This window comes from Gordionus sp. m RMFG-2023, chromosome 5 (genome assembly GCF_954871325.1).
Source record: "Gordionus sp. m RMFG-2023 chromosome 5, tfGorSpeb1-WG-v2, whole genome shotgun sequence".
NCBI classification, from domain to species: Eukaryota; Metazoa; Nematomorpha; class Gordioida; order Chordodea; family Parachordodidae; genus Gordionus; species Gordionus sp. m RMFG-2023.
The window spans coordinates 29,019,573-29,041,010 of NC_088779.1; the positions used below are offsets into that span (position 1 = coordinate 29,019,573).

The 21,438-nt window shown below is 24.1% G+C and overlaps 1 protein-coding gene across 1 annotated transcript; it reads left to right on the forward strand.

The window, feature by feature from the left end:
* Positions 1 to 445: 445 nt before the first annotated feature.
* Positions 446 to 10,954, forward strand: LOC135930330 (uncharacterized). The gene is made up of 8 exons (XM_065467111.1): positions 446 to 509; positions 1,010 to 1,021; positions 2,576 to 2,590; positions 3,076 to 3,126; positions 3,222 to 3,248; positions 5,233 to 5,262; positions 6,387 to 6,410; positions 10,869 to 10,954. Exons 1-8 carry the CDS (start codon positions 452 to 454, stop codon positions 10,952 to 10,954), a joined length of 303 nt encoding a protein of 100 aa, XP_065323183.1. The 5' UTR covers positions 446 to 451.
* The last annotated feature ends 10,484 nt before the right edge of the window (positions 10,955 to 21,438 follow it).

Consider the following 21,438-nt stretch of genomic DNA (forward strand, 5'->3'; position numbering starts at 1 on the left):
GCTTTATATGCGATGTACACCTTTTGATTTTTATTTTTAACCGTATAAGGTATAACAAAATTTTAACAATCCGTTTCGGCCAGTCGGTGCCACAAAATCATAAAAATATTACCGAGTTTGAATGTATAAAATAAATTTTTTAGCTGGTAAAATTATATTGTTAATAGTTTTGAGGCAGGGTTAGCGTTCACGAGATTTCCAAAATTATTTTATTTAAAAATTAATTAAGTTATTAGTAAGGATAAATAAACTGATAATAAAGAAATAATAAGGTTTAAATAAATTCAATTTTAAGAAGTTCAACAAAACATAAGTTCAAAAGGTAAATTGAAAAACAAAATTTTAACGAACATTAAACCTCATCTTATTTGCCAATTAAAACTATATAAGAACCATATATTTTTTTAATTGTAAAAAATATTTTTGAAAAATTTTAATTTAAGAATTTGATATGTTATTTAATTACCATTCAATCACTATTATAGTATCTATTCTTGGATTTTCAAACGGTATTAGAACTAATATGTTTTATATTATAAGAAAAGATAGGGCCAAAACCAATATTTTATTGGTCTAAAATATCCAATATTATTAAACAAAAATTAAAATTCCTAGGTATATTCTTTTGTTTTTGAGTTTTTTTTGATATTTTACAGCCCTATAATCATTATCAATTAATCAAGTAATGACAACCAAGATAAATTTAATATTTAATTATTTATCCACCCTAATAACAAGCTTCAAATGATATAATATTTTTGATCTAATGAAAATAGATTAAATATTAGAGTATATCTCTGATAATAATTTCCTATCTCTCTAATTTTCTAAAATGTTTCAAAAAATATTATTGAAAAAATTGCAGGATATTTTTATGCTATAATAATTACTATAATACATCAACAAGTTTGTTAAAAGCCATTATGTGAATTATAATTTTATACATAAAAAATATTTTTGTAACAATGTATGATTTGAATCTTTTATACGAAAATAATTTTCATCATAGCTCAACGGAAACGTAAGATATCTTTTTACACATTTTCTAATACCGATTTATTGTTCATATTTTGGAGATTTTTTTTTTATGAGATTTAAAATGATAAAAACCAATATTGATAATAATATAAGTGAATTTTATAATAAAAGAGTAGGTTATAATATAAAGTTAAACTATATTTATTAACTTTTCTAATATTCCACAATATATTACTTTATTATTTTTTACGCTAAAAATTCTATAAAACTTATTTAACTATCGCTAGGTTTTAATAAATATTCGATAAGTGTTCTTAACTTGTTATTTAAACTATTTTTTCAAATTCTTCCCAAAATATTTACTTTAATTAAATACTTTTATCAAAATTTACTCGACCTCATTGATATCCGCTCACTATTGATTTATTGATTATAATATTTTTTAAATTCATATTCAATTTTTAGAAAAGAATTAAATTTTAATTAATAAAAATATGATATTAATTTTAAATTTTTTTATTTGGAATTCAAATTTCGTAAATAATAAATATAAAAGTTTTTAATAATGTCACCTTTTGCATAATTATCCGCACACTACTCTATGATACAAATTTATTGGTGTTAATTTTATCTATCCTTTTGTTTTTAAATAAATTATTATCTCAATATTATTGTCTTCTTATTTTTTTAAAAAAATATATATTACGAGTAGCCAACCCGTCAAAAAAGATGGAGGTCAACCAGATATAACTCTTTCGTTTGATGACACATCAGAAATTGACTTTTTAAAATTTTTTTACTTCTTTATTTGTAAAATTGTTAGATGATGGTTTTGTCCTTTTTTTAGATTGTATAGCTTGTTAACAATTTATAATTGCTCTACACGATTTTTTGTTCATAATGAACTCAAAAGCTTTCCATATAATCATGGGAAATTTAATCAATTACTCATCAAAAACTAAAATTTTGGTTCGTTCATACCTTATATGATAGCCAATTTCTATCCAACATCAATAATTTGTAAAAATATTTTTTTTCATATAATAATATGTAAAAATAAATTTTATTAAAAAAAAACAAATTAAAATAAAACAGATTGATCATATTTTTAGCCATCTCATATTTCTCTTAATCTAGATTTGAATTTGTATAAGAAATTTTATTTAAACTATATGATTCTATGATCTTTATGGGAGTTCATTCTCTTTTTCAGTTTATTTAATGGATATTTAACAATATAAATTATAGTATTAAATTTATATATATCTAACTTGTTCAACGATATGAATTATATTATTTAAAAGAATTTTTTTTGAGGGGGGGGGTACAGATCCCCTTGGGCACTCTGGGTAACTATCACAGTATTATAGATTCATATATAACTATTTAAAAATATAAAGATAAATTTTTACGAGTATCCATAATTATTTTTTAAATTAAAAAGTATATAAGGTAAAATAAAAATATTAAAGTATGCGGATATTGATGAATTGTAATTATAAAGTTACAATTTTATTCTATAGAATCAAAAGCAATTATTTTATTATACATAATTAAAGCAATTTATGATTAAAAATTTTGTTTATTATATTTGTAGAGCGTATCTGTGAACGTAATTTTAATAAAAACAGACTTTAGTTACATTGTTATTTTATATAATATAAAAATATTTTAATATTAAGGTGTATAAAAAATATTCTAATTACACGAATGAAGTATCGGCATAACAAGGGAATGCTTATACCCTGGAAATATTTTAAGATTTTTTTTATTTTCCTAATATGCTTAAAATAAATGCCTTATTTTTAAACTTTCGTTAAATTTTTTGTTTTTCTTTTCGAATTAACCTTTTGATTTAATTTATAAAAATACTAATTAATTTTAAATCAGATTAGAAAGTAGTTTAGGTAAACTTGAGCCCCACTTCCCTCATCTTGCCATGTCTTGCGGGAGAAAATGGGCTAATCTATATTTTAAATCTGAGATTTATGATTGTTATAATTTTTTTATAATTTTGCTTCATTATTATAATGAAATATATTAGTGCCGTTTAAATTAATATTCTATTTTTTAACAAAATTATTTATATATAAAAAGCTAATCAGAGTAAATATGGTTACTTGTATCCGAATTGCCACACTGTTTGGGGTATAAAATAAATTTATATGAAAAAATAAAGTTGAAATGGTTCATCTATAATTATGATTAATAAATTTTAATTATATATTCTGTTTATTATTTAGTCGATAATGGTGGAAAATCCCACAAGGGTATGATATTTTTTCATACGCAAAAACAAATATTTACATTAATGAAGTAGGGGGAGAAGTGTCTTAAACGGCCATAACGTAGACTGGTCAGGTCCATTTACCGGTTTATCTATAAATTGGAAAATGTTTATATTTGGCATTCATTTTACCTTCAATTGAGTACTATTAAAATAATAATTTTTGTTCAATGAAAAGAAATTACTAATTCATTGGATAATAGTGTTGTCAAACCGCTAATTTTTTTGGCTAAAACTTTTTTTTATGCCAGTCATGCTACTTATTCCCTGCCCATAATTTAAATATTTTATTAAAAAAATACTAAAATTAAAAATAATTTTTTTAAACGTATTTTATTAGGAAGTTTTATTATTATATTACATTAATTTGAAAAATATTTAGATTCGTTTATTAAATTTTAATCGATACCAGATTTATCAGAAGCTGTTTTACCTGAATTTAATTAACAAATTTTAGAAAAAATCTTTTAATCCAACCCAATCACTTGATGTCATAATATTATGGGCTGCTTCTGACTAAGCCATGCTGACCTTTAGATGTTATTAAGCTTTCTAGTTTAACCTTTCATGTAAGGAAATTTGCAACAAAGGAGAATTATTTTGAATAAACCTTAAATAATTAAAACACTATTTTTAAATGACAAGATTATTCAAGATTATAATGTTTTATGTTAAAATTTTATGATAATATTAGAAAAATTAATATTTTATTTAATAATTCTAAATATTACCTTTTAAAATTTAGTAATGGAAAACATATAAAAATTCAAATATAATATGCAATATGACGTATTTATGGAAGATTTTTGTCGGTTATTTTTTGTACTATCTTACAAAAAGGTAAATTTATATTTTTCCCAAGAGTGAATGTGATGGTTAAAATAAATAAATTTTTTTTTATTATTCTTGAAATAAAGAATAATTATTATTAATGGCCATAATAAAGATAGATGGAACATCTTTTGGCGTTTATTGAATTTTTTATTAAAAAATACTTATTTTATTTTACAGCCAAAAATATAATTTAATTTTATTAAAGTTACTATAAAATAACAGTAACTCCACAAAATTAAGTTAATCTAAAAAAATAATGATAAAATGGAGAAAAAAAAATAAGGAAGGAAGAGCAATTCTAATTTAAGAAAAATTATTGGAAAGTAGTCTGCCGTTATAGCTTTTATAATTAGCTTAAAGGATAGCTAGCCAGCATCTGTTTTGCCCACGAGAATGTGAATTCCTAAATCTTTAAAAAAAGATAAGGCACGTTTACTTAAGATATTTAAGGTAATTGATATAATTAAAATAAAAAAGGCCAAAGAAAAGAATAAAATCACAAGGTAAAATATTTATTAAAAACTTAGGCATAAAAAAAACTATATTTTAACTTCACCATCTATTATTTTGTAAGATAGTGAGTAAAATTTAAATATACAATTAAAATATTATTTTTTAAATTGTATTGCATTATTCTAATTATAAATGATTTATACTAATGATTATTATAAAACTAAATCTAAAAAATTGATATTTCTGTCATTTTTACTAAATTTCATAAGTCATTATTTTTTGGACTGTGAACCCGGAGTTGGGGAATTTTTCACTGAATTTAATTTAGATCGATTCATAGCCTTGGTTTTATCAATGATTATTGTGTACTGTAGGATAACTTTCAAATAAATAATATATATAATACGGTAAATGAAATGATATTCTTAATATGATATTCCTGTAAAAAAAATGAATAAGAGCAGAAAACCTATGTGTGCAATCAAAACATAGCTCGATGCGCTAATGAAATGTTAAAAGTTACAAAAAAAATATTTAAACATTAAAAAGTAGAAATTCAATCAAAGAAAACTGAAATTTAAAATTCATTTTTATTTTGTTCCCACAAAACATGCAAAATATTTTTTATTTTAATCAAATATGAATTATATGATATAAACTTGCTTTTTTTTAAAAAATAGTGGAAGAAATTCGGGCACCATCTTTATCAGGTTACTATAATAGATTTTATCCTCCCCCTCCAAAAAATTTGTTTTTAATTATAGATTTTTATATACAGTAATAAGGGTAGCGCCCAAAGTCAAAAAAAAAATTTTTTAAAAAATAAAATTTTGACTTTTAGACAGACATATCCTAACCTATTTTTATTTTATATCTTTAATTCATTATTCAATAGACCAAGTCAAGATGTAGAATTAATTGTTAGCATCAAGGTGTTTTTTTTCCGGCAATTTGTTATTTTTCCTACTTTAAATCATTTTTTTAGGAGCATTTTTTTTAAAAAATTTAAAAATCGGATTAAAAATGTATTTCATCATGTTTGGAGAATATCTGTCTTATAATTTGCAGATCATTTTGTTGTTAACCTTCGAGTGATTTATAATTTAAATAAAAAAAATTATGGGAAAAACTATTACAAATTTTGTTAAGTTCAAATTTTCATGGCAAAATTGAATGCCTTTTATAGGGTAGGTATTCCTAGCATGATAAAATACATTTTCGGTTTTAATCTTAAATTAAAATAAACGCGCTCAAAAATTTATTTAAATTTGAAAATATAACACATTGCCGAAAAAATGCATTCACTCAACACTAATTTTAAAAAACAAATTATTGTATTAGAATGTACATATGCTATTTTATTTAATTAATCACATGTTTTTTTTTTGTTATTAAGAAAGTCTTTACATAAGTAAATTCCGAACTCTTGTGAGTTCCAAAGGGTTTAGTCATAATAAGCTGGGTCAAAAAAAAGGAAGCAATATATTACATTTAAAAAATTTGGATTTATTACTTATTTAAAACAGAACGAGATCCATTATTTAAAATTAGGATTATATATGTCTGACTCTCATCGCAATTTACACACGGGACTCATGAGTTCATTAAATCCGAGTTATTTTTTTTACCACATCGACTTGGTTCTAAGTCGCCAAAAACAAAAAGTTATCCTCCCTAATATAAAATGAAATTAATTATCGAAATAAAAAATGGTTTATATCCATGTTTTTATTTTTCAAGAGATAGATAGGCTTAATTTTACACATATTCATCAAAATCAATATGTAGAAATATATTATTATAATATTTCATTTATATTTTATTTTTTTGATAGAAAATACTAGAACAGCCTATAGGGGTAATGCATTTTCTTATTAGATAAAAGTACTTATCACAACTATTAAGTGTTAAAAAAAAGTATGGCTAAACTGTTTGAATTGAGTCAATTTTTAAAAAAAGCCCAACTCAATATTTTATCGAAAAAATTATTACTAAAGCCTAAAGATTTTGGTCATAAGTGGCGCTAAGGTAAATTATTACCTATTTTTAAATCGGCTCAAAACAACACGACTTAGAAAAAATAAATAATAATTATTTTTTGCACTTGACACCTTAACCTTACAATAGAACTTAACTCATATCCTCTTTTACTAAAATCAAACACATCTATAGTTTATTTACAGCCATAAGTTTTCAGTTTATTTTTATTAATAGGAAACTCCAATCGACCATAAAACCATAAAAAATTATATACTAATTCAACGAGCAACATTGACCCAATGGAATCACCTTAATCTCATAGAGAAGAAGCCAATTTCTTGTCTGAGTCTGTACCTGCATTGATATCCATTACATTATTATCCTCTGGCAAATTGCTTTATTCATCTTCAAAATATTGGGATCTTACATTCGTAAATTTGTTGAGGAGCCTTGAGTAGGCCTATTCCTACAACGGCGCAGAACTATAGTTATCTTCAAAGTAAACTACATAGTCAATTTCCCAGGGAGCCTTCATTGATTTATTTTGATTCCTTATTCATTTACTGTCTATATCGCCGGGGTCCTAATGGGTTATGATGTAGGATTGGAAACAGATGGTCCCAGGTTCGATCCTGATAAGGAATGAAAGATTTTTGGGTTTTTCTTCGATGACTGATGTTTAAAGACATATTGTAAGATGAATTTCGGAGCTTACAGATGACACCCCGGTCACCGACAGGCTTGGAGCCAGGTGCTAAGGATATTTGTCCAATAAACAAAAATGAAGGACACAAATGAAAATATTAATATGAAAGCTAGGGCGCACTCATCCCCCCCTAGGCGACGCGCAGGGTGTAGATCTCCATCCTGCGATAAAATAAAGGTAAAAGTAAAGAAGACAAGGTTAGCAAATTTGAATATTGGTACAATTAAAGTTAAGACAAGAGAATTGGCATCAATGTTGAACAAAAGAAAAGTTGATATAGCATGCATACAAGAGACGAAATGGAAAGGTCAGAAGACTTTAATAATTGAAGATGGGTATAAATTGTATTATAAAGGAATTGTTAGCAATAGGAACGGTGTCGGCATCATCCTCAGTCAAGAACTAACCTCCTCAGTACAGGATCTCCGATAGACTAATGAAGATAAAACTCTGCATTGGCCAATTATTACTACACATCCTTTCTAATGAAGATAAAACTCTGCATTGGTCAATTATTACTACACTTCCTTTCAGTATATGGGAAATCCCTAAGGATGACCTAGTCATAATAGGTGGTGATATAAATGAGTTTGTGGGAAAAGCAAGAGATAGATAGAAAAGGCATAATGGTGGTTTTGGATATGGAGAAAGAAATGATGAAGGATGGCATGCACTGAAATTTGCGCAAGCTTTCGACCTTGCCTTATCTAACACCTACTATAAAAAAAATCATTTAATAACATATGAAAGTGGTACAAGGAAAACCCAGATAGATTACATGCTTATCTCTCGCAGAAGATTAAAATATGTAATAGACTGTCTCAGGAGAAGAAATTGCCGCTCAACCCAATCTACTAGTCATGGATTTACACATCACAAATAAATCCACTCAAAACAAGATAAAACTTGAACAAAGATTAAAATCAATGACAGATGCCTTTACAATCAATGCAAACATTGAAACAATAGATTCCTCTCAAGTCAGTGAAAAAATGTGGACAGACCTTTCATCCAGATAAATACACACTGCCAAATCGACATTAGGCTTACAAGGAGGAAACATACAAAGAACTATGGTGGTGGAATAAAGATGCACAAACTACTATAAAGGAGAAAAAAGCTCTATATAAAATATGGTACAAATCAAAAAACCCAAATGACAAGGCAAATTACAAAAAATCCAAGAGAGAAGCTACAAAGGCGGTGGCTAGGGCCAAGGTTATGGAATACGATGACATGTATGAAGAACTACATAAAAAAGAAGGGCAAAATAAAATATACAGATAAGCCAAACAGCGAGAAAAGAATTCTAGGGATATAAATGGAGCTCCTAAAGTAATCAAAAATTAAGATGGGAAATTGATAATTAAAGAAAAAGATAATGAATAGATGGAAAGAATATTTTCATGAGCTTCTCAACTTTAATCTCCATATTACATCTTGGCGAACACTCCCCATGTCAAAACCTTATACAACCAATAACAGAACAAGAAATAATCACATATTCCAATAATATGAAAAACAACAAAGCTAGGGGTCGTTGATATTCCAATAGAAAGCCTTAAAGCATTAGGAGATATTGGAATACATCTCCTCACAAATCTGTACAATAAAATACTGAGAAATGAAGAGATCCCTCATAAATGGAGGCAGAACTATCTAGTTCCTATCTTCAAAAATAAAGAGGACCACAATATTGTCAAAATTACAGGGTCAAAATCACACTGTCAAACTTTACGAAAAAATAATAGAAAAAAGGTAAGAGACATACTCAGGAGAGACTTAGTTTGGGTTTATGCCTGGAAGATCAACAACTAATGCTATCCACGCAATTAGGCAAATGAGTGCAAAATACAGGGAAAAGAACAAAAAGCTACACATGGTCTTTCTTGACTTAGAAAAGGCCTTCGATAGAATCCTAAGAAAACTTATCTGGTGGGCGCTTCCCCACAAAAAGATTCACGAAAAATATATAAGAATAATACAGGATATGTACATGGGTCATACAACAATGGTCCGTAGCACAACTGGTCACAGGCCTCACAATAGCCAAGGGAGTTCATCAAGGGTCCACTTCTCTTCATAACAGACCACAAACAGTCCCTTGGAATATGATATTTGCATATGATATTGTGATACTTGCCGAATCCAGGTTGAAATAAAAGAAAGATTAGTGAGCTGGATAAATATCCTAGAAAAGCACGGACTAAAAGTAAATAGAGAAAAGACGGAGTATATGGTGATAGGAGGAGATTAAACAGAGAGTATTGATATAAATGAATGGCACATATTGGCAATTAAAAGCTGCAAATATTTGGGCTCCAATATACAAACAAACGGAGAGATAAAGAGTAAAAGATCTTTATATGGAGTGCTCTTTGACAAAAGAATCCCAAACAAATTGAAGGGAAAAATTTAGAGTTCCATAGTACAACCAACTGAGAGTTTGGAAGTAATGGGTAAACGTAATAGAAGAAGGCCAAAATTTCAATGGGGTCATAAAGTGAGAGCCAATATGAAGAAGTATAAATTATATAAACTAGATTGTATGAATAACATAAAGTGGAGAGAGTTATTGAAAGAGCTTACCACCAGAAAAGGTCAAAGGTCAAAGCTAAAGAGGAAATTTTTTTTTTATTACCTGTCTATGTTACATTGTTGGATTTTTTAAAAATTAGACATATTCAATATATTTGTATATAAAAAATTAGTAATAAAATATGATCTTAAATAGACCTACAGACTATATGAGGCCTGAACGTATTCAATGAGACAAATAGATATTGAACTATCTCAATTAGTTAAAATTTGGAAAATACAACGTTAGATTACTCGAAATAAAATAAATAAAGTAATGTATATATATTTTTTTGTAATATCAATATTTTAACTATTTTCATGGCCAATATTTTTTCCTGGGTATATTGTCCAAATGTGTTACCCATGTCCATTATCATTTTTGCCTGAATAAAAGTTATCATAACCTGCAAATTATCATTCCTAGTTTATAGAAAATAATCATTAAACAATAGAAATAATATAAAACTGCAAAACAAACAAGATAGCTAATTTTTCCTTTTATCTTATGAAATTTTTTTCAGGTTTTGAAGAATTATATTATTTTTTGGAATTTAAATAATCTATTTTTTTAAAAAAATTTTAAAAAGCTTTTCTTTTTAATTATTTTTTTAAAGTATTTTTTTTTTTTAAACTTATTCTTTTGTAAATTAATATATTGTGTTCCATTTTTGAGTATTTAAAGATTTATTTGGCTGATTTATTTTCATTTTATCTGATCTTTTATTTCCAATTTGAAAACGAATTTACCTAGTTTCGAAACTAGGTGTTAGCGATAACATATCAAATTAGAGAAATGATTTATTCAGTAATTAAAACGATCTTTTTTTTATGATTTAAGAAAAACAGATCTATTTATAAAACTATTCTTGTAAAAACCCATAAACTTCTAAAAGTTTTTGATATCTTAATGATTAAATATATATTGAGGAGTCATAAAAATGGTGAAAATTAAATATAGAATTATTTATATATATATTATATAATTTTTAACAGATATTATTAAAAATTATTTTTTAAATAAGAAAATAATTGTTAAAATAATTTTATTAGAACTACGAAATGCTCGATCACAAACATTTTGGGGTAAAAATCTTATTTTATTTTGTTCTCACTACATGTTCTTAAGTTTCATGTGAGATATTAATAATCCTTTTTCTTAAAAAATATTGTCTTTATTTTGATCTCCATATTGAATCCTAATGAAACTTTTCAAATTATTTATGTAAATTTTGATTTGATAAATTTTATAACTTCATTTGTATGTTTTAATTTTAGAAACTCTTGGTGAGTTGACAATAATGATTCCCATAAGTTAATTAGATATGGAAAGTTATTTTTTATCAATTAATTACCTGATATTATCTTGTTTTGAATTGTATTCGATATATATTTTTTTGAAGTGATCATTCCTTAGATTTGAACGAATCATAGCCATCCATATCTATAAAAAAAATTTAAATATGAGTTTACTCAAAAAATTATTTAATGTATATATATATTAAAGTTAAAATTTTCTTTAAAATATATTTAGTTGTGATTAATTTTATTTAAAAACGGTTTCAATTTAGAAATAAAATACAACATAAAAGATGAAATATATAATTTTTTGAAAAAAGGGGGTATTAAAAATTATGTGAAAATAAATATAATATAATATACACATATTAATTATATAAAAAGCATTAAAAAGAACTTTATTGTATAATTCTTCATAGAAATTTATTTTTGGAATATTCGGGCATTAAATTATTTTGATAATTTTAGAATATATAAAATTATATTAACAATCCTATATGTTTTTGTTCTACAAAATTATCGTTTTCGAATAATACGTCTTAACTCTTATTAATGTCCTACGATGAGATAGCAATGACTAAATCATATCCCAATTATGAATTTTTAAAGAAGAAGCAAAAGAACTTGATTTAAATGCGATAATTATTAGTTTTATAAATAAAAACGGAATAAGAATATACACATTTTACCTAAAAAAATGTTAATATTTATTATATTATACTATTTAAGAATAAAAATATTATATTATTTATTAGTCATATATTGTAAAAAACTTTAGGGATATAAAAAATAAGATTTTCCATTCAAAATTGAAATTGCAAGCTTTTTTATTATTTTTTTTTACAAAATTTGATTCATTTTTTTCAGGTTTTGAATATATCTTAAAAATAAATTCCTGCCCCCATTAGACATTATAAGTCGCCACCTCTGATGAAATATAGTTTCTTAACCTATGCGGTTGTCTTTATTTAATTTACCTTTTCATTTATCAAATTAAATTTCCATTAATCGTTAACTTTCTTCTATTTTATTCCATGCTCATGAATACATGATTAAAATGTTCATCTCTGAGGCCTGTCAAATCAGACTATATATAATTATTTTATAAGCATTAATTTTATTTAAATTGACTATATTTTTATTTTTCTTAAAATTCTATACAGATCATTCTCTTAGTGAGTCTATGTCAAATTTATTACATAATATACAATATTTTCATATTTTAAATTAAGAAAAAAAACCAATATGTTTAAATAATAAAAGGGTTATTATAGTAATTATAATTCCAAAAAATTAATTATTATATGGGAATAATATCACAAATCATTTGAAGAATTTAAAAATTTAGTAATATTATATAATGTTATTTATACTGACATTTTTTCTAATCGAATTCAACATTCAAATGTAACAAAATGAAACGTATAAGTAAAGATAAAAGGTGGAATCAAATTTAGTCTAAAGAATAATTAAATTTTAAAACTAAAATGGAATGTTGATTATTATTAACACTGAATTATATTTCAAAAGAAGCCGGAAGGGGGGGTGGTGTTAAGTAGTGATCTGCATCGGGCCTAATTATTCAAGCCCGGCCCGAAATTTTTTTAAATTTGCCGGCCCGGCTCGAATTTATTTAAATAGAGAAATTAATTTTTATAATTACTCAAAATAAAAGACATATGCCATATGTTGATTAGTATCAATAAATAAAATCAAATATTTTTATTTTACATAAAAAATTCAATACAAAATTGATAAATTTAGATATATTTAAAAAAAATTTCCAAGGTCCGACCCGACCCGGCCCGAATTTTTTAAAAAATATTAAGCCCGGTTCAGCCCGAATTTGATTATTTTAAGCCGGACCGGGCCTAACTTTGCAGATCACTAGTGTTAAGATTTAAATTTAATACAACAAATTTATTATGTTTATTTAAAGTTATTTTTTGGTCAAGCATATATCAATAACAAAATCTTGCTAGCGATAATATTTCTTGATTCATATTAGAAGTGGACACGGGTCTATTTTTTTACTAGGTCTCTAAAGTCAAAAACGAGCCTGTTTTTTTTAAATTTTATAATTCTGCTTGATTTATTTACATAACTTACATGAAATAAAAGGGTGTTATGAAACTTTGCAACAATTAATAATTCACTAATCCATTTATATATCAGAATATTTAATTAAAAAGATAAAAAATGTCAATTAATTGCTTTTGTCTTTCCTTGAGTGAACGATTAATAGGTTTGGAAAAGAATGGTTTATTAGATACCGAAATAGATGAAATGTTTTTGGCTAATTTTTTGAAAATAAGACGAAACAATTCATAATTACAAAATTAGAAAAGTTTAATAAAAATGATAAAATAGTCTTTTCAAAAATAATAATATAAATTTTAAAAAATTTCTTTTGTTAAAATTTATTAAAATTTTTACTAAAAAAAACCACGTTTTTGGATATAGTCTTCTAAATAATTTTTTGGAAAAAATCTTGTTTTAAATGTGTAAAGAAAGATCAGGCATTTAAAAATATTATTTTCTAAAAATGTTTATTTACGCCAAATATCTCCGTTTTTGGAAAAGCCCAACACTTTCACCGCTCGATATTCAAAATGTATACAAAGTCACGATGTAACTCATAAGAATTTTTATGATCCGCATCCTTTTATAATTTTATATTGTAATATAGTTTATCATCATCCACACTCATCTATTTATAAATTGGGATCTTAATTATACTCAAGTTACCACATTTTTCATTTTATATTTTTCCAGTAATCTAAATTTGGCGGCGTTTATTTATTATTTTTTTTAATTATTTAGATTTTCACAAAATTTTGATTGAAAATTTAATTGATGATATCTATTTATATAATCCATGGATGTTAAATAATTTTTATTCATTTTTTCTTTAAAAGTCTCTGTAAAAATATATGTTTTAGACTAAGTATTTCTATATAAAAGAAAAGATCTTTTCTAAACAAATATATGTATCGCTTTGATAGTAAAGAATGGTATTCGCTCTCAAAATTAAAAAAATTCAGAAGAATATAAATCATATTTACTGAATATTTAATTTTCCTTGAAGCATATTCCTGGGCAAAGAACTTATTCAATTTTCTAGTATATGATGAACCCATAGCCATATTTATATTTTTTAGGTGGCTAGATTATCTTCAATTAAGTTTGGAAGTTACAGATTACTTATATTCTTTTTAAAAATATTATCAATTAAGCTATAACAATACCTTGGATTATCTATAAAAAAATTATAATACATTAGAAAATAAATTTATGCAAAAGTTAATTTAAGATTTAACCAAATCTTGCGATAAGGTTAATGCAACTAAAAGTGTAATAAATAAACTTAAAATAATAATAATCATTCAACAATAGATTGTTTCAAAATTCAATTTTAATAGTTTCAAATTTAAGAAAAACTTATATTTAAAAAATGGGAAATAAAATGTAATATCACAGGTTCCAAATTTTGAAAACTTAATAGATTTATATTTTCTAATTTTATTGAAAAGATCGTTTTTTATTCTTAATTTAAAATAATTCTTATAAAATATTTTTTAAAATTAAATTTACAAATTAGGTATAAAAATTTTCAAAGTTTACCCTCTATTGGCAACAGGTCTCTTTAAGATAGGAATAAATTTGGTGCTTCTAGTGTTAAGCATGCATATTTAAATATAAATTTAACTAGAAGCAATTAATGTTATTCCTTATAACCATTTAAAACCTGGTCAGATAATCTCTACTCTTCTGTATATAATTTTGGAGGAATTATTATTTTAACAAAATTTCCTTTTACCTAACCAATCTCAGGCATAACTAATCTCCATAAATAATAAATATTTATTTGTCTTATTTTCATAATTCATATGTTAAAAATATTTTAAATAGAAATTATTATATATAAATATTGATTTATATTTATAATTTTATTACATATCTTATTTCTATTGTATTTCAGATTGTAAGTATTAATTTATAATTATCAAAATAATTTGTTATCCTCATATTTTACACTCAAAATCAAATTTATTTAAATATATAGAAGATATATAGAACTCAAAGTTAATAAATAAAATATATTTTGTATAGACGACAGTCCCTGGCCTTCACAATATCTTGGTAATTAATATTTAAAATTTGTCTAATAAATAAGAACCAAATTTATGCAAGCTTAATGGATTTATATTTTCTAATTAAATTGAAAATCGTTTTTCAGTTTTAATTCAATAAACTTCTTATTAAACGTTTCTTTTTAATTAAATTTACAAATTTTTCATATATTTATTTTTAACTGAAAACTTTAATCATTTAAGATATTAATAAATTTAGTGCTTCCAGTGCTAAACATGCTTAATTCAATATAAATTTAACCCAGAAATATTTAATTAATCTTATTCTTTTAAAACCACTCAAAACCTGGTCAGATAATTTCTATTGTTTATACTGAATGTATTGAACCTTTATTTAAGTAGATAATTATAAGAGGAATATTATTTAAAAAAAATTTAAAACTTTTTACCTCACTAATCTTAGGCAAAAGTAATCTTTATAAATAGAATATTTATTTGTTTTGATTTCATAATTCATAAATGTTAAAAAAATATTAAAATTATTATTGTATAAATATTGGTTTGATTGATATTTATATAATTTTATTACATTAGTGCATTGTGAGCACAGACGTATATTAATATAGACTGCCCTATGATTAAAAATAAAACGTATTTAATATAATCTCTATTTGCAAAAGAAACAACCTTCATTTTAATAAGTCTATGTTTATAATGACTTTAAGGTTAAATATTTTTAATGTATTTATGAAGTTTATTTTATTTAAATCGATATCGCAAGATATAAAATTTTTTAAAAAATAATGTAAATTAATTAACTATTGTTCAAAAATCCATATATAAATGAAAAAAAAAAGAAGATTATTTTTAAAATTATATTTTTGCTCATGATGATATCATAAAAATTATCTAGATCTTTTATTAATACTTTAATTCATTCAATATCATAAAAATTAACCAGATTTTTTATTAATGCTGTAATTCATTTAAATTAATAATTCAAGAAAATGTTTCTTCAATTTTTCATCATATTTTGACCTCGTTTTTTAAAATTTAAATATTTGATACTGAAAAGGTATTACATAATCTTTGGAATACCTATCATATGAACTCCAGATAATTTTGCCATTAAATTTTAAACTCAACTATAATTTATATTGGTTTTTTAGACTTTTATATATAAATTATAAATGACTTAAAAGTTAATGGCAAAAGTTTCTGAAATTTATAAGATAGGTATTCTAAGCATGCATTTTCAGTAAAATCAGACTTTTAAATTAAAAAAAAACACCCTCAAATAGATTAAATTTGAAAAAATAACACAGCAAAAATAAACTAAAAAATTTTTTTAACTTTATTTTCTTATGATATATTATTTGTATGAAAAATGTTTATTATATATTAAATTTTCTATAAATTTAAATTACGATTCAATTTAAATAATAAATTTATTTTATATATACATGAATGAATTATTTAACGTTAAAATTATTATCAACATAGACTTATTAAAATAAAGGTTGTTCCATTGTAAATAACTGACAAATGAACGATATTTTTATAATAATGTAAATTTGGGCATTGAACAATCTATAATATAAGTCCATGATTGTGAGTCATTAAATAATTATCAAAATATACAATAAGTTACTCTCACATTTTATCGCTAAATATAAAATCTATTTGAATATTAAGAAAATTGATATAACCTATAATCATAATAATTCTCAAAGTTAGTAAATTAAATATTTTTTGTATTAGATGATGCCAACCCTAAAAAATTAGAAGGTAATGAAAATTTATAATTTATCAAATAATTTTTTCAAGGTTTTATTACATTCTTTATAATGACGTTATCTTATTGATAGATTTAGTAAGAACTATATTTTATCTGATTATACAAAATGAGTCTTAAAATCTTGATGTATTCAATATTCAAATATTTCAAAAGATGAAAAAATGTATATATTTAAAAAATTATTATCTAAAAAATAGTTTTATACTGAATTAAATTAAAAAAAATTGTGCAACAATCATTTAATCTTATATGTCATATTGGTTTAGAGATGGAATTCATATATATTCGGGATCTCTGAATTTTTGGTTCACTAAAGATGATTTTAAAATTTAAAAAATCTTATTTGAACAGAAATATACCTCAACCATTGTATTAAACCTATTCAAAAACATATCACTAATTGCATTATTTGTTAGTGATTATTTAAAAATTAATTATTATTCGTAATCTTACCATGAATATTTACTACGTGCGCTCAATTCAAATTATTAGAATGATTTGCTTTAAAAAAACGAAGAAATCTTGTCAGAATTTAGGCATACACTACAGTTTTGTAAAACAGCTCGATTTGAGCCTTTTTATCAGCTCTAAACGAGTCGCAATACAAATTACACGTCTCATTTAGAAAACAATTATTTCAATTTAGATAATAAAGAATTATGCTATGGCGAAATTAAAATGAACTTTATAAAATTTCAAAAACAATTTTAATCATAAACCTTTATGTTATGTTATAACATATAATAAATTTTTTATAAAGTTTAATAACATCAAAGGTAGGATAATGTATTAAACAAAATTATCTGAAATGAATTCTGGGTTTGTAATCTATATATGTTCAATCGTTTACTGAGGGCTATTTTTATAAATTTGACTCCGAGTTCCTCCTGGATTTAAAATTTAATTAAAACATATACATTTTTCTTAATAATTTCTCGATAAATAATTAAGATTTTCCCGTGGACAATCAGGATATACTCTTGGAGGATACAATTTCTATAACGCCAGGTAAAAAATTTAATTTTGATATAGAATGTAATTTACCAGTTTAAAGATTTTTTTAGCCTCATTATTTTCCATCAATGATATATTTATTTTACTTTACATCATATTTTGAGCGCGTTTTTTAAATTCTAAAATATTTTACTAGGAATATACTATTTATTGTAAGTTTAGAATAACTACCCTATAAATATCCAACAATTAGACTGGATCTATAAAAAAATTAATGTTCATAGCAAAATTTTACTAATACATTATTCATTAAAACCTTTATCTCAAAAAAAAACTTTTATCAAATATGTTCATCATAGCAAATGAATTCTATAACTTTTTATCAAAAATCCATAATCGCGAATATTTTATCATGATCCAATTGTGCAGACTATTTGAGAATTGGTTATTTTGAAATCTATCTCGAACATAACTAACTCCCTTATAATTGCTATTGGGTGTATTTTATTAAAATTTTTTTTTATATATAAGCCACAGTATAAAAATTTTAAAAAGTGGGTTGAAAGATCGATTCAATATAAAAAAATTAATTTTAACCAAATAAATTTATATAAAGATCTTTTAAATTGGTTTAGAAATTATGGTATCTGACTAAATTTTTTTATAAGGGTATTAATTTTATATAAATCAGTATTGATTGTCTTAATTAATACACCGGGAATAGGCTTAATTGTCTAATAAGTAAAAATTTCTAAATAGATCAGGAAGAAACTGATAAAATCAATTTTTAATAACATCAGATAGAAAATTTAAGTAAACGCTAATTTACTTATTAGATAATATATAAAGAACAAATTTCTTTTTAGTAAAATTTTTACCAAAAAGTATTTTCCGATTTTTATACCGATGGGTTAAAATATCGAAGCATTTTTCAATTTAAATAAAAACGCGCTCAAAAATAATTTAAAATTATTAATGCTAACTAAAATATATTTAAAACTTACATAGCGAGAAAATAATTTTATATCTTAAGTTTTTCTTTTAATGTATTAGACTTCAATATTTTATATAGAAAAATATTACGCTAGCCTGAAGATTTTTCTCATAGATGGAACAAAGGTTTGGATATCTATTAATGAAATCTCAAGGCTTGGGCGATATTTTTTGGCTAAAATATTGAGATAGTAGTTTTTAGACTAATAATTTATCCATTCTTATATCCTATATTTGTTTATTATATATATGTCGTGATGGGATGTGGAATATATAGGGATTCTGAATTTCTCAATTTTAAAATATTTATTGAGGGCAATTTTTAAATAAATGTCTGATTTGACTAGAAAGATTTAAGGAGAAAAGCATTCCAACATGTATAAAGCATCCCTGAGAATTTCAGACAATTTTATAATAGAACTTTGGAGGTGTTATTCTTATATCGATTTTGATATGTTTTTTTTTCTCGTATAAATTTAATATATATAAATATGGCGAAATGTGTAAAATTTATTAGGGCAGGTGTTTTTACATATACTGAAATGCATTTCAACCTCAAATAAAATTTGGGCAATTATATTGAGAAGGCAAATTCTCTATTTTAAAAAGAAAATATAACAGATAGCACTAACAAGAGAAATGAACACCAAGGTTAATTTTTTTTTAAATTCAAAAATACAAAAAAAGTTTCATTAATTTTAAAATTGTATAAAATATTTTTTAATATAAATTTATTTATATAAGACACTAGGATAAGAAAAGTCAAATTTTTAGGTAAATATTTATTTATTTGTAAAGCTGTGAATTATTTTAAAATACACTTTAATCATAATCTCTATTTTCTATTATACTTATATATTATTATACTTTGTAAGATTTATTTCCTCAAACCAATTCTGAATTTTAGCATGATTAAAAACTAAGGGCCTGATTATTAATTAGAAATGTAGAAAATCGAAGTTTCTGATGGGAGTTTTACCAATTTAAAATTAAAATGAAATTATGAGAGAGGAAAATCTTAATTAAAATCGGCTAAATAGAGACGGTTAACAACATTAATTAACCCCACTCCTTCTTATCACAGACTTTAATTAAAACTACAGTCTTATATTTGGTCAATTATTATTTGCTGGTATTGCTAAAAAGCCTGATTTTGGTCCAGTGTTGTTAAAAGGCTCTATTTTTAAATACGGTTAATCCAATATTTTAACCCAAAAGTATAATGCAAGACAGGAGATTTTGCTTATAGATGACAGAAGGATTTGGAGATCTTTTAATAAAATTTAGAGGCTTGCATAACATTTTTGGTTAAATTATTGGGTTAGCCGTTTAAAAAAATACGATTAACAACACTAAGCCCGATAAAAAATTTTCGCCAAATGAAATAATTGTCCAAATTTAAACTTCGAGCACAATCTCCAGTTTTACATTATATTATTTTAGTTATAATCTTAATCGAGCCATTTTTGAAAATCGACCCAGAATCGGAATTTTTAAAAACGATATCGATTGATATTTAACTAAATTAACATTTTTCAAAATAATAATAATTATTATAAGAGCACATTTATACTAATAATAGTAAGCCTCAATAAAAATTTTTTACTATCCTAATTTATTTGGCATTAATTATTTTTAAGTGAGCATTTTGGTCAATTTTTTATTTTCATCCAGCAATTTTATTACGACTATAAAAACGAACATATGAAAATCTAATAGGGAGATAATAAAATTTCTATCAGATATATCATTATTTTTGATGTTATTTATTAATGTTTTGTTATTTTATCTCTTATCCCTCGTGTAAAACGTTGTAAGGGAGGGGGTGGAGGGGTTACTCATTAATTAACTATTGATGCATACAAAAAAGGGAAATCGTATATAAAAAACACCTATGATCCCGAAAATATTTAGAAGCAGAATACAAGTTAATAGGGTAAATATATTGTCAACCATTGTTGAGGAGAGTTATAAGAATAATTGAAGTAAAAGCTTGATGAAAAAAAAGTAATTTGTAGGGATCCAAAATTCACAAAAGTATAATTATCAGGATGTGGTGAAATTATGTTTTTTTAAAATATCATTATAAAATTTTAAGTAAATAAGAACTATCATCTAATTTATTGCGTATCCAATTAGATTTTGCAGCAGAATGCACCATTTAATTCAACAAAGTAGATAAAATAAAATATTATTCGAATCTAAATTAATGGATGCCTTTCAAGTCTCAACCTTAATCCAAATCAGAAATATATAACGAAATTAAGAAGAGGGTGTTGTGAATAATATTATTAAACTATTGGATTTGGGTCAATTTACAAAAACGGCCGGATTAAGATTTTAGCTAGATAACTCGAGATTTGGCCAATAGAACTCCAAACCTTTCTGTCATCTAAGAACATAATCTCTAGGCCTACATAATATTATATTGGCTAAACTCTTAATTGACCCATTTTAAAAATCGATCTAAATCGGGCTGTATAAC